Source organism: Salmo trutta, chromosome 13 (assembly GCF_901001165.1).
Source record: "Salmo trutta chromosome 13, fSalTru1.1, whole genome shotgun sequence".
Classification (NCBI taxonomy): Eukaryota; Metazoa; Chordata; class Actinopteri; order Salmoniformes; family Salmonidae; genus Salmo; species Salmo trutta.
This window is the reverse complement of record NC_042969.1, coordinates 42,733,028-42,750,354: the sequence shown is the minus strand read 5'-3', so window position 1 is coordinate 42,750,354 and position 17,327 is coordinate 42,733,028. Positions and strand designations below refer to the sequence as shown.

The window sequence follows — 17,327 nt, the reverse complement described above, 5'->3', positions numbered from 1 at the left end:
CTGACCAGCCATCAACATAACGTTACTTAGCTACAGTACTTTTATTCAAAACAAAAACGGTAATGTAAAGTTAGCCACGGTGGTGAATCTTTTGCCGATGTCACCAGATGTTCACTTTGCAGGCAAACGGCTAGCTTGTGCACTGGATTTGGTTGGTTAGTTAGTTAGCTAACCTAGTTAGCTACATGTCAGTGTTGTTGATCTTAACAATGATGTTGTTGACTTGGCTACTATTAATTGCCTACCTTGCCACTAGCTTAGTGGTGAAAATATCTTAACCCACCATTTCACTCTATCCCTCCATTTTTTTTCCTTCCCTCTCAGTGAATCCCTGACCAGCTGACCTCCCTGACCCTGTCCATAACCATGGCAATCCTGTTTGCAGTGGTTGCCCGTAGCTGCACCATCCTGGCGAAGCATGCGTGGTGTGGCGGTAATTTCCTGGAGGTGACAGAACAGATCCTAGCTAAGATACCCTCCGAGAACAACAAGCTCACCTACAGCCATGGCAGGTAGGGTTAACACTCAGACAGCCACACACATCAAATCAAATCAAATCAAATCAAATTTATTTATATAGCCCTTCGTACATCAGCTGAAATCTCAAAGTGCTGTACAGAAACCCAGCCTAAAACCCCAAACAGCAAGCAATGCATGTGAAAGAAGCACGGTGGCTGGGAAAAACTCCCTAGGAAAAACTCCTGAGAAAGGCCAAAAACCTAGGAAGAAACCTAGAGAGGAACCAGGCTATGAGGGGTGGCCAGTCCTCTTCTGGCTGTGCCGGGTGGATATTATAACAGAACATGGTCAAGATGTTAAAATGTTCGTAAATGACCAGCATGGTCAAATAATAATAATCATAGTAATTGTCGAGGGTGCAACAAGCACGTCCGGTGAACAGGTCAGGGTTCTGTAGCCGCAGGCAGAACAGTTGAAACTGGAGCAGCAGCATGGCCAGGTGGACTGGGGACAGCAAGGAGTCATCATGCCAGGTAGTCCTAGGGCTCAGGTCCTCCGAGAGAAAGAAAGAAAGAAAGAGAGAATTAGAGAGAGCATATTTACATTCACACAGGACACCGGATAAGACAAGAGAATACTCCAGATGTAACAGACTGACCCTAGCCCCCCGACACATAAACTACTGCAGCATAAATACTGGAGGCTGAGACAGGAGGGATCAGAAGACACTGTGGCCCCATCCGATGATACCCCCGGACAGGGCCAAACAGGCAGGATATAACCCCACCCACTTTGCCAAAGCACAGCCCCCACACCACTAGAGGGATATCTACAACCACCAACTTACCGTCCGAAGACAAGGCCGAGTATAGCCCACAAAGATGTCCGCCACGGCACAACCCAAGGGGGGGTTGGATATCTGCCTGGAGTTGGATAGTCCTGTTCTACTTGTAGTGTAACTATGATAGTGTGACCGTGAAGATCAAATCAAACTGAGTATCTGACTGAGTATCTTGTCTTGTCCTTCAGCTATCTCTTCCACTACATCTGCCATGACATAATCATATACCTATGTATCACTGATGACGTGAGTATACACAATTTCGTTTTCATGTGTGAGTATGTAGTGTGCTTTGGTGTATCTCTGTATCTGAGTAATATGCAATTCTGTATGGATGTGCTGCAATATTTTTTTTTGTTGTCAACTGTTAACCCCCTAGAGTTGATGTCCGCCATTAAAACACACCACCAGCCTGCAATGTTGACACGTGGCATGCTGGATACATGTCCTCATGGTATCCTCCATACCCTAGTCCTCCCATCAGAGTGAACAACATGCAACATGATGGATACATGTACTCATGGTATTCTCCATACCCTAGTCCTCCCATCACAACATGATGGATACATGTACTCATGGTATTCTCCATACCCAAGTCCTCCCATCAGAGTGAACAACATGATGGATACATGTACTCATGGTATCCTCCATACCCTAGACCTCCCATCACAACATGATGGATACATGTACTCATGGTATTCTCCATACCCAAGTCCTCCCATCAGAGTGAACAACATGATGGATACATGTACTCATGGTATCCTCTATACCCTAGTCCTCCCATCACAACATGAGGGATACATGTACTCATGGTATTCTCCATACCCTAGTCCTTCCATCAGAGTTAACAACATGATGGATACATGTACTCATGGTATTCTCCATACCTTAGTATAATAATAGTAGTAAGGAAATGCAATGTTTCATAAAACATGTTTTATACTAAAAGGGTCTAAATTAAACACCCCCAGAGTCCTACAAGGTCTAAATGAACCCCCCCCCCCTAGAGTCCTAAAAGGTCTAAATTACCCCCCCCCCCCCAGAGTCCTGAAGGGTCTAAATCACCCCCCCCCCCCAGAGTCCTGAAGGGTCTAAATTACCCCCCCCCAGAGTCCTAAAGGGGTACTAAATTAACCCCCCCACCCCCCAGAGTCCTAAAGGGGTACTAAATGAACCCCCCCAGAGTCCTAAAGGGGTACTAAATTAACCCCCCCCAGAGTCCGAAAGGGGTACTAAATTAACCCCCCCCCCAGAGTCCTAAAGGGTCTAAATTAACCCCCCCCAGAGTCTTAATCCTTAAGTTCTGTCTGTCTGTTGGGACTGCAGTGTCTGTCTGTTGGGACTGTAGTGTGTATTGTCTGTCTGTCTGTCTGTTGGGACTGCAGTGTCTGTCTGTTGGGACTGCAGTGTGTATTGTCTGTCTGTTGGGACTGCAGTGTCTGTCTGTTGGGACTGCAGTGTCTGTCTGTTGGGACTGCAGTGTGTATTGTCTGTCTGTCTGTTGGACTGTAGTGTCTGTCTGTTGGGACTGCAGTGTGTGCTCTCTGTCTGTCTGTCTGTTGGGACTGCAGTGTGTGCTGTCTGTCTGTCTGTTAGGACTTTGAGCGGTCGTGTGCGTTCAGCTTCCTGGGAGAGGTGAAGAAGCGTTTCCAGACGTCGTACAGTTCCAGAGCTCAGACAGCCCTTCCCTATGCTATGAACTCAGAGTTCTCCTCCACTCTGTGATGGTGAGACACACACACACACACACACACACGCACACACGCACACACTCCCTGATCAGATGGTGAGTTAGTTGTCCTCCACTCTGGCTCCGATGATGAGAACCAGTCCTGTAGTATGGTAGTGAGTGGTAGTATGGTAGTGAGTGGTAGTATGGTAGTGAGTGGTAGTGAGTGGTAGTATGGTAGTGAGTGGTAGTATGGTAGTGAGTGGTAGTGAGTGGTAGTATGGTAGTATGGCAGTGAGTGGTAGTGAGTGGTAGTATGGCAGTGAGTGGTAGTATGGCAGTGAGTGGTGGTAGTTTGGTAGTGAATGGTAGTGAGTGGTAGTATGGCAGTGAGTGGTAGTATGATAGTGAGTGGTAGTGTGGTAGTGAGTGGTAATATGGTAGTATGGTAGTGAGTGGTAGTAAGTGGAAGTGAGTGGTAGAATGGTAGTGAGTCGTAGAATGGTAGTGAGTGGTAGTGAGTGGTAGTATGGTAGTGAGTGGTAGTATGGTAGTGAGTGGTAGTATGGTAGTGAGTGGTAGTGAGTGGTAGTATGGCAGTGAGTGGTAGTATGGCAGGGAGTGACAGTATGGCAGTGAGTGGCAGTGAGTGGCAGTATGGCAGTGAGTGGTAGTATGGCAGTGAGTGGTAGTATGGCAGTAAGTGGTAGTATGGCAGTAAGTGGTATGGCAGTGAGTGGTAGTATGGCAGTGAGTGGTAGTATGGCAGTGAGTGGTAGTATGGCAGTGAGTGGTAGTATGGCAGTGAGTGGTAGTATGGCAGTGAGTGGTGGTGTGGTAGTGAATGGTAGTGAGTGGTAGTATGGAAGTGAGTGGTGGTAGTGAGTGGTGGTATGGTAGTGAATGGTAGTGAGTGGTAGTATGGTAGTGAGTGGTAGTATGGCAGTGAGTGGTAGAATGGCAGTGAGTGGTAGTATGGCAGTGAGTGGTAGTATGGCAGTGAGTGGTAGTATGGCAGTGAGTGGTAGTATGGTAGTGAGTGGTAGTATGGTAGTGAGTGGTAGTATGGTAGTGAGTGGTAGTGCGTGGTAGTATCGTAGTGAGTGGTAGTGTGGTAGTATGGCAGTGAGTGGTAGTATGGCAGTGAGTGGTGGTAGTGAGTGGTAGTGAGTGGCAGTATGGTAGTGAGTGGTAGTGCGTGGTAGTATGGTAGTGCATGGTAGTATGGTAGTGCGTGGTAGTATGGTAGCGCGTGGTAGTGTGGTAGTGTGGTAGTATGGCAGTGAGTGGTACTATGGCAGTGAGTGGTAGTGAGTGGTAGTATGACAGTGAGTGGTAGTGTGGTAGTGAGTGGTGGTATGATAGTGAATGGTAGTGAGTGGTAGTGAGTGGTAGTATGGTAGTGAGTGGTAGTATGGCAGTGAGTGGTAGTGTGGTAGTATGGCAGTGAGTGGTAGTATGGCAGTGAGTGGTGGTAGTGAGTGGTAGTGAGTGGTAGTGTGGTAGTATGGTAGTATGTTAGTGAGTGGTAGTGCGTGGTAGTATGGTCGTGCATGGTAGTATGGTAGTGCGTGGTATTATGGTAGTGCGTGGTAGTGTGGTAGTGTGGTAGTGAGTGGTAGTATGGCAGTGAGTGGTAGTATGGCAGTGAGTGTTAGTGAGTGGAAGTATGGCAGTGAGTGGTAGTATGGTAGTGAGTGGTAGTATGATAGTGAGTGGGAGTATGGCAGTGAGTGGTAGTATGGCAGTGAGTGGTAGTATGGCAGTGAGTGGTAGTATGGCAGTGAGTGCTAGTGTGGTAGTGAATGTTAGTGAATGGTAGTATGGTAGTGAGACGGAGCTGCTCTTCCTCCCGGGGAAGGACTGCCCGTTCCATGATCTCGCCATCACGGTTGACAACTCCATTGTGTCCTCCTCCCAGAGTGCTAAGAACCTTGGCGTGACCCTCGACAACACCCTGTCGTTCTCCACTAACATCAAGGCGGTGACCCGATCCTGTAGGTTCATGCTCTACAACATTCTTAGAGTACGACCCTGCCTCACAAAGGAAGCGGCGCAGGTCCTAATCCAGGCACTTGTCATCTCCCGTCTGGATTACTGCAACTCGCTGTTGGCTGGGCTCCCTGCCTGTGCCATTAAACCCCTACAACTCATCCAGAATGCCGCAGCCCGTCTGGTGTTCAAATCAAATCAAAATCAAATCAAATGTATTTATATAGCCCTTCGTATATCAGCTGAAATCTCAAAGTGCTGTACAGAAACCCAGCCTAAAACCCCAAACAGCAAGCAATGCATGTGAAAGAGGCACGGTGGCTAGGAAAAACTCCCTAGGAAAAACTCCCTAGAAAGGCCAAAAACCTAGGAAGAAACCTAGAGAGGAACCAGGCTATGAGGGGTGGCCAGTCCTCTTCTGGCTGTGCCGGGTGGATATTATAACAGAACATGGTCAAGATGTTAAAATGTTCATAAATGATCAGCATGGTCAAATAATAATAATCATTGTAGTTGTCGAGGGTGCAACAAGCACGTCCGGTGAACAGGTCAGGGTTCCGTGGCCGCAGGCAGAACAGTTGAAACTGGAGCAGCAGCATGGCCAGGTGGACTGGGGACAGCAAGGAGTCATCATGCCAGGAAGTCCCGAGGCATGGTCCTAGGGCTCAGGTCCTCCAAGAGAAAGAAAGAAAGAGAGAAAGAGAGAATTAGAGAGAGCATATTTAAATTCACACAGGACACCGGATAAGACAAGAGAATACTCCAGATGAAACAGACTGACCCTAGCCCCCCGGCACATAAACTACTGCAGCATAAATACTGGAGGCTGAGACAGGAGGGATCAGAAGACACTGTGGCCCCATCCGATGATACCCCCGGACAGGGCCAAACAGGCAGGATATAACCCCACCCACTTTGCCAAAGCACAGCCCCCACACCACTAGAGGGATGTCTACAACCACCAACTTACCGTCCGAAGACAAGGCCGAGTATAGCCCACAAAATCTCCGCCATGGCACAACCCAAGGGGGGGCGCCAACCCAGACAGGAAGACCACGGTAGTGACTCAACCCACTCAAGTGACGCACCCCTCCCATGGACGGCATGGAAGAACACCAGTAAGTCAGTGACTCAGCCCCTGTAATAGGGTTAGAGGCAGAGAATCCCATTGGAAAGAGGGGAACAGGCAAGGCAGAGACAGCAAGGGCGGTTCGTTGCTCCAGCCTTTCCGTTCACCTTCACACCCCTGGGCCAGACTACACTTAATCATAGGACCTACTGAAGAGATAAGTCTTCAGTAAAGACTTAAAGGTTGAGACTGAGTCTGCGTCTCTCACATGGGTAGGCAGACCATTCCATTAAAATGGAGCTCTATAGGAGAAAGCCCTACCTCCAGCCGTTTGCTTAGAAATTCTAGGGACAATTAGGAGGCCTGCGTCTTGTGACCGTAGCGTACGTGTAGGTATGTACGGCAGGACCAAATCGGAAAGATAGGTAGGAGCAAGCCCATGTAATGCTTTGTAGGTTAGCAGTAAAACCTTGAAATCAGCCCTTGCCTTAACAGGAAGCCAGTGTAGGGAGGCTAGCACTGGAGTAATATGATACATTTTTTTGGTTCTAGTCAGGATTCTAGCAGCCGTATTTAGCACTAACTGAAGTTTGTTTAGTGCTTTATCCGGGTAGCCGGAAAGTAGAGCATTGCAGTAGTCCAGCCTAGAAGTAACAAAAGCATGGATTCATTTTTCTGCGTCATTTTTGGACAGAAAGTGTCTGATTTTTGCAATGTTACGTAGATGGAAAAAAGCTGTCCTTGAAACAGTCTTGATATGTTCTTCAAAAGAGAGATCAGGATCCAGAGTAACACCGAGGTCCTTCATTCTTTTATTTGAGACGACTGTACAACCATCCAGATTAATTGTCAGATTGAACAGAAGATCTCTTTGTTTCTTGGGACCTAGAACAAGCATCTCTGTTTTGTCCGAGTTTAAAAGTAGAAAGTTTGCAGCCATCCACTTCCTTATGTCTGAAACACAGGCTTCTAGCGAGGGCAATTTTGGAGCTTCACCATGTTTCATTGAAATGTACAGCTGTGTGTCGTCCGCATAGCAGTGAAATTTAACATTATGTTTTCGAATGACATCCCCAAGAGGTAAAATATATAGTGAAAACAATAGTGGTCCTAAAACGGAACCTTGAGGAACACCGAAATTTACAATTGATTTATCCGAGGACAAACTATTCACAGAGACAAACTGATATCTTTCCGACAGATAAGATCTAAACCAGGCCAGAACTTGTCCATGTAGACCAATTTGGGTTTCCAATCTCTCCAAAAGAATGTGGTGATCGATGGTATCAAAAGCGGCACTAAGATCTAGGAGCACGAGGACAGATGCAGAGCCTCGGTCTGACGTCATTAAAAGGTCATTTACCACCTTCACAAGTGCAGTCTCAGTGCTATGATGGGGTCTAAAACCAGACTGAAGCGTTTCGTATACATTGTTTGTCTTCAGGAAGGCAGTGAGTGGCTGTGCAACAGCTTTTTCTAAAATTTTTGAGAGGAATGGAAGATTCGATATAGGCCGATAGTTTTTTATAATTTCTGGGTCAAGATTCGGCTTTTTCAAGAGAGGCTTTATTACTGCCACTTTTTGTGAGCTTGGTACACATCCGGTGGATAGAGAGCCGTTTATTATGTTCAACATAGGAGGGCCATGCACAGGAAGCAGCTCTTTCAGTAGTTTAGTTGGAATAGGGTCCAGTATGCAGCTTGAGGGTTTGAAGGCCATGATTATTTTCATCATTGTGTCAAGAGATATAGTACTAAAACACTTTAGTATCTCCCTTGAGCCAAGGTCCTGGCAGAGTTGTGCAGACTCAGGACAATGGAGCTTTGGAGGAATACCCAGATTTAAAGAGGAGTCCGTAATTTGCTTTCTAATGATCATGATCTTTTCCTCAAAGAAGTTCATAAATGTATTACTGCTGAAGTGAAAGCCATCCTCCATTTGCGAATGCTGCTTTTTAGTTAGCTTTGCGACAGTATCAAAAATAAATTTTGGATTGTTCTTATTTTCCTCAATTAAGTTGGAAAAATAGGATGATCGAGCAGCAGTGAGGGCTCTTCGATACTGCACGGTACTGTCTTTCCAAGCTAGTCGGAAGACTTCCAGTTTGGTGTGGCGCCATTTCTGTTCCAATTTTCTGGAAGCTTGCTTCAGAGCTCGTGTATTTTCTGTATACCAGGGAGCTAGTTTCTTATGACAGATGTTTTTAATTTTTAGGGGTGCAACTGCATCTAGGGTATTGCGCAAGGTTAAATTGAGTTCCTCGGTTAGGTGGTTAACTGATTTTTGTCCTCTGACGTCCTTGGGTAGGCAGAGGGAGTCTGGAAGGGCATCAAGGAATCTTTGGGTTGTCTGAGAATTTATAGCACGACTTTTAATGCTCCTTGGTTGGGGTCTGAGCAGATTATTTGTTGCAATTGTAAACGCAATAAAATGGTGGTCCGATAATCCAGGATTATGAAGAAAAACATTAAGATCCACAACATTTATTCCATGGGACAAAACTAGGTCCAGAGTATGACTGTGGCAGTGAGTAGGTCCAGAGACATGTTGGACAAAACCCACTAAGTCGATGATGGCTCCGAAAGCCTTTTTGAGTGGGTCTGTGGACTTTTCCATGTGAATGTTAAAGTCACCAAAAATTTGAATATTATCTGCTATGACTACAAGATCCGATAGGAATTCAGGGAACTCAGTGAGGAACACTGCATATGGCCCAGGAGGCCTGTAAACAGTAGCTATAAAAAGTGATTGAGTAGGCTGCATAGATTTCATGACTAGAAGCTCAAAAGACGAAAACGTCATTGTTTTTTTTTGTAAATTGAAATTTGCTATCGTAGATGTTAGCAACACCTCCGCCTTTGCCGGATGCACGGGGGGTATGGTCACTAGTGTAACCAGGGGGTGAGGCCTCATTTAACACAGTAAATTCATCAGGCTTAAGCCATGTTTCAATCAGGCCAATCACATCAAGATTATGATCAGTGATTAGTTCATTGACTATAACTGCCTTGGAAGTGAGGGATCTAACATTAAGTAACCCAATTTTGAGATGTGAAGTATCACAATCTCTTTCAATAATGGCAGGAATGGAGGAGGTCTTTATACTAGTGAGATTACTAAAGCGAACACCGCCATTTTTAATTTTGCCCAACCTAGATCGAGGCACGGACACGGTCTCAATGGGGAAAGCTGAGCTGACTACGCTGACTGTGCTAATGGCAGACTCCACTAAGCTGGCAGGCTGGCTAACAGCCTGCTGCCTGGCCTGCACCCTATTTCATTCTGGAGCTAGAGGAGTTAGAGCCCTGTCTATGTTCGTAGATAAGATGATGTTGTTCAACCTTCCCAAGTTCCCAAGTTCTCTCACGTCACCCCGCTCCTCCGCTCTCTCCACTGGCTTCCATTTGAAGCTCGCATCCGCTACAAGACCATGGTGCTTGCCTACGGAGCTGTGAGGGGAACGGCACCTCCGTACCTTCAGGCTCTGATCAGGCCCTACACCCAAACAAGGGCACTGCGTTCATCCACCTCTGGCCTGCGGAGTCAATCACCACCTTCCGGAGACACCTGAAACCCCACCTCTTTAAGGAATACCTAGGATAGGATAAAGTAATCCTTCTAAGCCCCCCCTTAAAAGATTTAGATGCACTATTGTAAAGTGGTTGTTCCACTGGATATCATAAGGTGAATGCACCAATTTGTAAGTCGCTCTGGATAAGAGCGTCTGCTAAATGACTTAAATGTAAATGTAGTATGGTAGTGTGGTAGTGCGTGGTAGTATGGTAGTGAGTGGTAGTGTGGCAGTGAGTGGTAGTGTGGCAGTGAGTGGTAGTGTGGCAGTGAGTGGTAGTGTGGCAGTGAGTGGTAGTGTGGCAGTGAGTGGTAGTGTGGCAGTGAGTGGTAGTATGGCAGTGAGTGGTAGTATGGCAGTGAATGGTAGTGTGACGACCCTCCCGCTCTGTCTGCCGTATTCTCTCTTTTTGTTCTTGTTTCCTTATTAGGATGCCGGTGGGCGGAGCTGGGAGGGTCGTCAGCTACATGGGAAACACCTGGGTTCGGGTGTGTCCCAGGATAAAGGCACCTCTTCCACCTTCATGGAGGAGACTCTCTCCATGCAGACACTTTGTTGATTTTGGTTGTGTAGTTTTGTGGTTTTTTGGTTATTTGCTTTGGCACCTTTCAACACCCTGCATTATTACATTCAGGTATGCAAAACACTCACTTACACTACTGATTACACACGCCATTGTTAATTATTTAGTTACTTTAGTTAATAAATATATTTTGATACTCCTTGTCTCCACGTTGTCTCCCTTTTGTTGCGAACTCTGAGGCGGTTCGTAACAAGTGGGGGCTCGTCCGGGATCCTGAACTTGTGTTTGGGAGAAAACGTGGAGGTATGTTAAATTCTGTAGGTGCTTTGTTTGAGTTTGGTGCTCAGTACTGGTTGCCTTTGTTTGTTGGGTTTGTGTGCTGTGTTGGAGAGAGTACATTGGTTAGTTTCCAGGCCCCTGCCCAGCCTGGAAACGCTTGTTCTACTCGCTGTTGGGACATTGGTCTGAGGTGAGTGCAATCAGTTACATACCTCAGTGAGAGATTTGGATAGGGTAGTGAACTTTACTACCTGGAGCTATAGCCTTTTTCCCCTGATAGGCTTAGCGATGTGTTTCATTTTTGGAATATGTTGGGCATTGTTAATGTTTGTTATTTTTGTGTGGTGTCTGTGGACTGAGCAGTTGTCTCGGGGGCACATCCGTGGCTTGGTGGAATCTGCCAGCGTGCTGGGGGGTTACTTCCTTGCCAGCGGGCTACAGTGCATAATTACCCACCGCAAATCTGCATGAAGACTAGGGTTGAGTTATTGTAGGTTTTGGGGAAGCTCCATTTCTCATCTCTCTTTCTGTGGTGCCAGTGTGATTGTTATTTCTCTTGTTGTGGTCTGGTGTGCTCAGCAGAGGGGTTGAGTGAGAATTTTATTTTCTCTCTCTCTATGGCGTCTAATGTAGACGAGTTCCTTTGCTTTCCATCAGAGGAACTGTTAGACTTATGTACTAAAGAACAGCTGTTGAAGGTTGCTGAACACTATAAGGTTGAAATTAGTGATAAACGTCAAAAAAATTCTATTAGGTTAATATTGAAGGCCAATCTGATGGAGAGTGGTATTCTTGACGTTACCACTGGGGCAGCCTCTGCTGAGGACTCGCCTTCTCCCCAATATGTCACAATTACCACTCCATCGGTTAGTCCTAGTAGTCTTCTTTTTGAACAGCAGAAAGAGCTGCTTCTGTTACAGCTAGAGCATGATCGTGAGAAGCTAGAGCACGATCGTGTAAAATATGAGAAGCAATTGGAATTTAAACAGGATATGGAGCGTGCTGATCGGTTAAAATATGAAAAGGAATTGGAATTTAAACAGTATATGGAGCGTGCTAAAATCAAGCTGCAACAAGAGCGACTAGAGTTGGTTAGGGAAGGAAAGCTCTCAGGGGAGAGTTTGCTGTGGGAAGGTGATGCAGATTTACCTAGGAGTCGTTCCTCGTTTGGTCGTGCCCCGGACACATTTGACATTGTTGGGAATTTACGGTTGTTGCCTCAGTTTAATGAAAGGGACCCTGAGACATTATTTTCGTTGTTTGAGCGTGTTGCTGACGCTAGGAGTTGGCCTGGTTCTGACCGAACTTTAATGTTGCAGTGTGTGCTGACTGGTAAAGCGCAGGAAGCATATTCAGCTCTTAGTGTAGCCGACAGTGTCAGTTATGATAAGGTTAAAACGGCGGTGTTACAGATTTACGAGTTGGTTCCTGAGGCTTACCGCCAACGATTTAGAACTTTAAAAAGGGATGATAAGCAGACTCATGTTGAGTTTGCGTGAGAATTATCTAAACAGTTTAATCGCTGGTGTTCCGCCTCTGCAGTTATGACTTTCCAAGGGCTGTGTGAGGTGATTATGTTAGAGCAATTTAACCTGTTGAGGATCTTATCCCGATCTTATCCCGGTATTGGGATTCATTGTCATGTGACCATGGCGGGGAATTCAAAACTGCAAGAGTAATCATTTCAAAAAATCAAATAATCAACTATTTTCCTCCATTTGAAAGATATATCTCCTAAATCTAACCACGCTGTCCGATTTTCAGAGGCATTACGGAGAATGCATAAAGTTAGGTTATGTGAGGAGAGTACATTGACAATAGCTGCGTGTAATGTTTAGCCAATTCAAAGAAGGGCATCAACAGACAGAAAACTAGCTAGAATTATGCACTTACCTTTGACAATCTGCATCAGATGACACTCATAGGACATTATGTTATACAATACATGCATTTTTAGTTCCATCAAGTTCATATTTATATCCAAAAACAGCATTTACAGTCGCGGTGAAATTCAGAATTTTTTTCGGCTCGAATGCACCCAGTGAATCCAGCATTACAAATCACGGAATTACTATTCGAAAACATTGGTAAATTATAATATTGTCATTCAAAGAATAATATATTATCATCTCGTAATTGCTACCGAAGGGCCAGATCTCAAAATAACTTTACTGGGAAATCACATTTTGTATAAACTGGGTACTATGCTAACAACAATAAGCTATATGCTAAGCTAAGCTAAGCTATACCGTTAGCATTAGCATCATCTAATATCGATAATAACATTCTAAATATCCCCTTACCTTTGATTATCTCCATCAGAAGGCGCTGCCAGAGATCCCAGGTCCAGAACAAATGTGGTTTCTTTTGACAAAGTTCATAATTTATGTCCAAATAGTTAGCGTTCAGTAGGCTCCCACAAAATGAGGTGGGCAGTGTAAAGTCACGTCGAAAAACTAAAGAAAACCTAGTAAATAATCTATTTACGTTTGTTTAAACATGTCAAACGTTGTTTAGCACTAATCTTTTGTTCCATTTTTAACGTGAAACATCAGTAAACATCAGTAATATTTTCACACAACCTATCAAGTGTCTAGAATAAACGATAATGACAAAGGCACTCTTCTCAGATTCATGCGCAGGCGCAAAAAATGAAGTGATGACGTGTCAACTTGTAAGCTTTCTAATTCGGTGTGTATTTATCACAGATGCTTCAAACAACTTTCTAAAGATCGTTGACATCTAGTGGAAGCAGTAGGAGTTGCGAACTGAATCCTTTCTCACTGTGGTATCTTTAAAACAATGACACTAAATAGTACAGTCACAAAATTCTCTTTTTTTTTTATCTATTTTTCACAGGTTTTTGCCTGCAATATGAGTTTTGTTATACTTACAGACACCATTCAAACTGTTTTAGAAAATTCAGAGTGTTTTCTATCCGAATGTGTTAATAATATGCATATCCTAGCTTCTGAGTTGGTGTAGGAGGCAGTTAAAAATGGGCACATATTTCTTTCAAAATTCTCAATACTGCCCCCGTGGCCCGTAGAGGTTAAGGACACAGTCCCTGATCGTATAGCAACGTACATTAACGAACGGAAAGTTAAAACTGTTGCTGAAGCTGCGGTTTTGGCAGACGAATATGTTTTGACTCACAAAACTGTTTTTGTAGAGCCCCGTATTCGGAGTGAGTGGAGACGTTCGGAGAGATTTGGACCTCGCTCACCGAGATACTCTGGTTCACGGGCAGAGTTTTATTCAACTAGGGTTGAGCCTGACTCCCGTGGTAAAACTGACTTTGGTCAAGAGTGTCATGTTCTGTCTTTCCTGTCTGTTCCCTGATGGGTCTCATTTTCTTCTTTCCTCTTAAAAGTTGCTTCCTGTGTAAAGGTTGCTGAGGTCTGGGGAGGAGGAGGAAGTTGGTTGGGGCAGGTGGAACTGTGAACACGTAACCCCTTGTCAATTTGGGACGCAGAGGCTGGTACGTTGTTCCGGGGTCCTTGTTGGTCCCCGGTTTTATGGGGGGGGGGGGGGGGTGACGACCCTCCCGCTCTGTCTGCCGTATTCTCTCTTTTTGTTCTTGTTTCCTTATTAGGATGCCGGTGGGTGGAGCTGGGAGGGTCGTCAGCTACATGGGAAACACCTAGGTCCGGGTGTGTCCCAGGATAAAGGCACCTCTTCCACCTTCATGGAGGAGACTCTCTCCATGCAGACACTTTGTTGATTTTGGTTGTGTAGTTTTGTAGCTTTTTGGTTATTTGCTTTGGCACCTTTCAACACCCTGCATTATTACATTCAGGTATGCAAAACACTCACTTACACTACTGATTACTGAATACACACGCCATTGTTAATTATTTAGTTACTTTAGTTAATAAATATATATTTTGATACTCCTTGACTCCACGTTGTCTCCCTTTTGTTGCGAACTCAGAGCCGGTTCGTAACAGTAGTGAGTGGTAGTGAGTGGTAGTGAGTGGTAGTGAGTGGTAGTGAGTGGTAGTATGGTAGTGAGTGGTAGTATGGTAGTGAGTGGTAGTATGGTAGTGAGTGGTAGTATGGTAGTTATGTAGTGTAGTAGTGAGTGGTAGTATGGCAGTGAGTGGTAGTATGGCAGTGAGTGGTAGTATGGCAGTGAGTGGTAGTATGGCAGTGAGTGGTAGTATGGCAGTGAGTGGTAGTATGGTAATGAGTGGTAGTATGGCAGTGAGTGGTAGTATGGCAGTGAGTGGTAGTATGGCAGTGAGTGGTAGTATGGCAGTGAGTGGTAGTATGGCAGTGAGTGGTAGTGTGGCAGTGCGTGGTAGTATGGCAGTTATTGGTAGTATGGCAGTGAGTGGTAGTATGGCAGTGAGTGGTAGTATGGCAGTGAGTGGTAGTATGGCAGTGAGTGGTAGTATGGCAGTGAGTGGTAGTATGGCAGTGAGTGGTAGTATGGCAGTGAGTGGTAGTATGGAAGTGAGTGGTAGTGTGGTAGTGTGGTAGTGAATGGTAGTGAATGGTAGTGAGTGGTAGTGAATGGTAGTGAGTGGTAGTGAATGGTAGTGAGTGGTAGTGAGTGGTAGTGATTGGTAGTGTGGTAGTGAGTGGCAGTGAGTGGCAGTATGGCAGTGAGTGGCAGTATGGCAGTGAGTGGCAGTGTGGTAGTGAGTGGTAGTGAATGGTAGTGAGTGGTAATATGGTAGTATGGTAGTGAGTGGTAGTGTGGTAGTGAGTGGTAGTATGGTAGTGAGTGATAGTAAGTGGTAGAATGGTAGTGAGTGGTAGTGAGTGGTGGTATTGCAGTGAGTGGTGGTATGGCAGTGAGTGGTGGTATTGCAGTGAGTGGTGGTATGGCAGTGAGTGGTGGTATGGCAGTGAGTGGTGGTATGGCAGTGAGTGGTGGTATGGCAGTGAGTGGTGGTATGGCAGTGAGTGGTGGTATTGCAGTGAGTGGTGGTATGGCATTTGAGTGGTAGTATGGCAGTGAGTTGTAGTATGGTAGTGAGTCGTAGTATGGTAGTGAGTGGTAGTATGGCAGTGAATGGTAGTGAATGGTAGTGCGTGGTAGTATGGTGGTAGTGTGGTAGTATGGCAGTGAGTGGTAGTGTGGTAGTATGGCAGTGAGTGGTAGTGTGGTAGTATGGCAGTGAGTGGTAGTATGGCAGTGAGTGGTGTTAGTGAGTGGTGGTATGGTAGTGAGTGGTGTTAGTGAGTGGTGGTATGGTAGTGAGTGGTAGTGAGTGGCAGTGAGTGGTAGTATGGCAGTGCGTGGTAGTGTGGTAGTATGGCAGTGAGTTAGGGAGTGGTAGTATGGTAGGGAGTGGTAGTGAGTAGTAGTCAGTGGTTGAGTGGTAGTCAGGTAGTATGGTAGTGAGTGGTGGTATGGTAGTGAGTGGTTGTTTGGTAGTGAGTTAGGGAGTGGTAGTGAGTAGTAGTCAGTGGTTGAGTGGTAGTCAGGTAGTATGGTAGTGAGTGGTAGTATTGTACTGAGTGGTAGTATGGTAGTGAGTGGTAGTATGGTAGTGAATAAAAGTGAGTGGTAATATGGCAGTGAGTGGTAGTATGGCAGTGAGTGGTAGTATGGCAGTGAGTGGTAGTGTGGTAGTGAGTGGTAGTGTAGTAGTATGGTAGTGAGTGGTAGTGTGGTAGTATGGCAGTGAGTTGTGGTATGGTAATGTGTGGTAGTGAGTGGTAGTATGGCAGTGAGTGGTAGTATGGCAGTGAGTGGTAGTGTGGCAGTGAGTGGTAGTATGGTAGTGAGTGGTAGTATGGTAGTGAGGTAAGGAGTGGTAGTGAGTAGTAGTCAGTGGTTGAGTGGTAGTCAGGTAGTATGGTAGTGAGTGGTGGTATGGTAGTGAGTGGTGGTATGGTAGTGAGTGGTGGTATGGTAGTGAGTGGTGGTATGGTAGTGAGTGGTTATTTGGTAGTGAGGTAGGGAGTGGTAGTGGTCAGTGGTTGAGTGGTAGTGAGTGGTAGTATGGTAGTGTGGTAGTGAATAAAAGTGAGTGGTAGTATGGCAGTGAGTGGTAGTATGGCAGTGAATGGTAGTATGGTAGTGAGTGGTAGTATGGTATCGAGTGGTGGTATGGCAATGAGTGGTGGTATGGCAGTGAGTGGTGGTATGGCAGTGAGTGGTGGTATGGCAGTGAGTGGTGGTATGGCAGTGAGTGGTAGTGAGTGGTTGTATGGTACTGAGTGGTAGTGAGGTAGGGAGTGGTAGTGAGTAGTAGTCAGTGGTTGAGTGGTAGTCAGGTAGTATGGTAGTGAGTGGTAGTATTGTACTGAGTGGTAGTATGGTAGTAAGTTGTAGTGTGGTAGTGAATAAAAGTGAGTGGTAGTATGGCAGTGAGTGGTAGTATGGCAGTGAGTGGTAGTATGGCAGTGAGTGGTAGTATGGCAGTGAGTGGTAGTATGGCAGTGAGTGGTGGTATGGCAGTGAGTGGTGGTATGGCAGTGAGTGGTGGTATGGCAGTGAGTGGTAGTGAGGGGTGGTATGGTACTGAGTGGTAGTGAGTGGTAGTATGGTGATCAGATGGTTAGTTAGTTGTCCTCCACTCTGGCTCCGATGATGAGAACCAGTCCTGTAGTAATGGTAGTGAGTGGTAGTATGGTAGTGAGTGGTAGTGATTGGTAGTATGCTAGTATGGTAGTGAGTGGTTGTATGGTAGTGAGTGGTTGTATGGTAGTGAGTGGTTGTATGGTAGTGTGTGGTAGTGTGGTATTATGGTAGTGAGTGTTAGTGAGTGGTAGTTTAGTAGTGAGTGGTAGTATGGTAGTGAGTGGTTGTATGGTAGTGAGTGGTAGTATGGTGATCAGATGGTGAGTTAGTTGTCCTCCACTCTGGCTCCGATGATGAGAACCAGTCCTGTAGTATGGTAGTGAGTGGTAGTATGGTAGTGAGTGGTAGTATGGTAGTGAGTGGTAGTATGGTAGTGAGGTAG

At 45.6% G+C, this 17,327-nt stretch overlaps 1 protein-coding gene across 2 annotated transcripts in view; it reads left to right on the top strand.

Annotated features, from left to right (window-relative positions):
* Nucleotides 1-366: 366 nt before the first annotated feature.
* LOC115205799 (vesicle-associated membrane protein 7-like) overlaps nt 367-17,327 on the top strand; it is a 51,827-nt gene continuing 34,866 nt past the window's right edge. Inside the window, exons 1-3 of one of the 2 annotated variants that reach the window (XM_029772113.1) lie at nt 367-512; nt 1,489-1,546; nt 2,897-3,021. In XM_029772113.1, the coding sequence (XP_029627973.1) occupies nt 367-512; nt 1,489-1,546; nt 2,897-3,021 (329 nt within the window). The remainder of the gene's footprint in view (nt 513-1,488; nt 1,547-2,896; nt 3,022-17,327) is intronic. The other variant, XM_029772114.1, reaches the window with a different exon arrangement.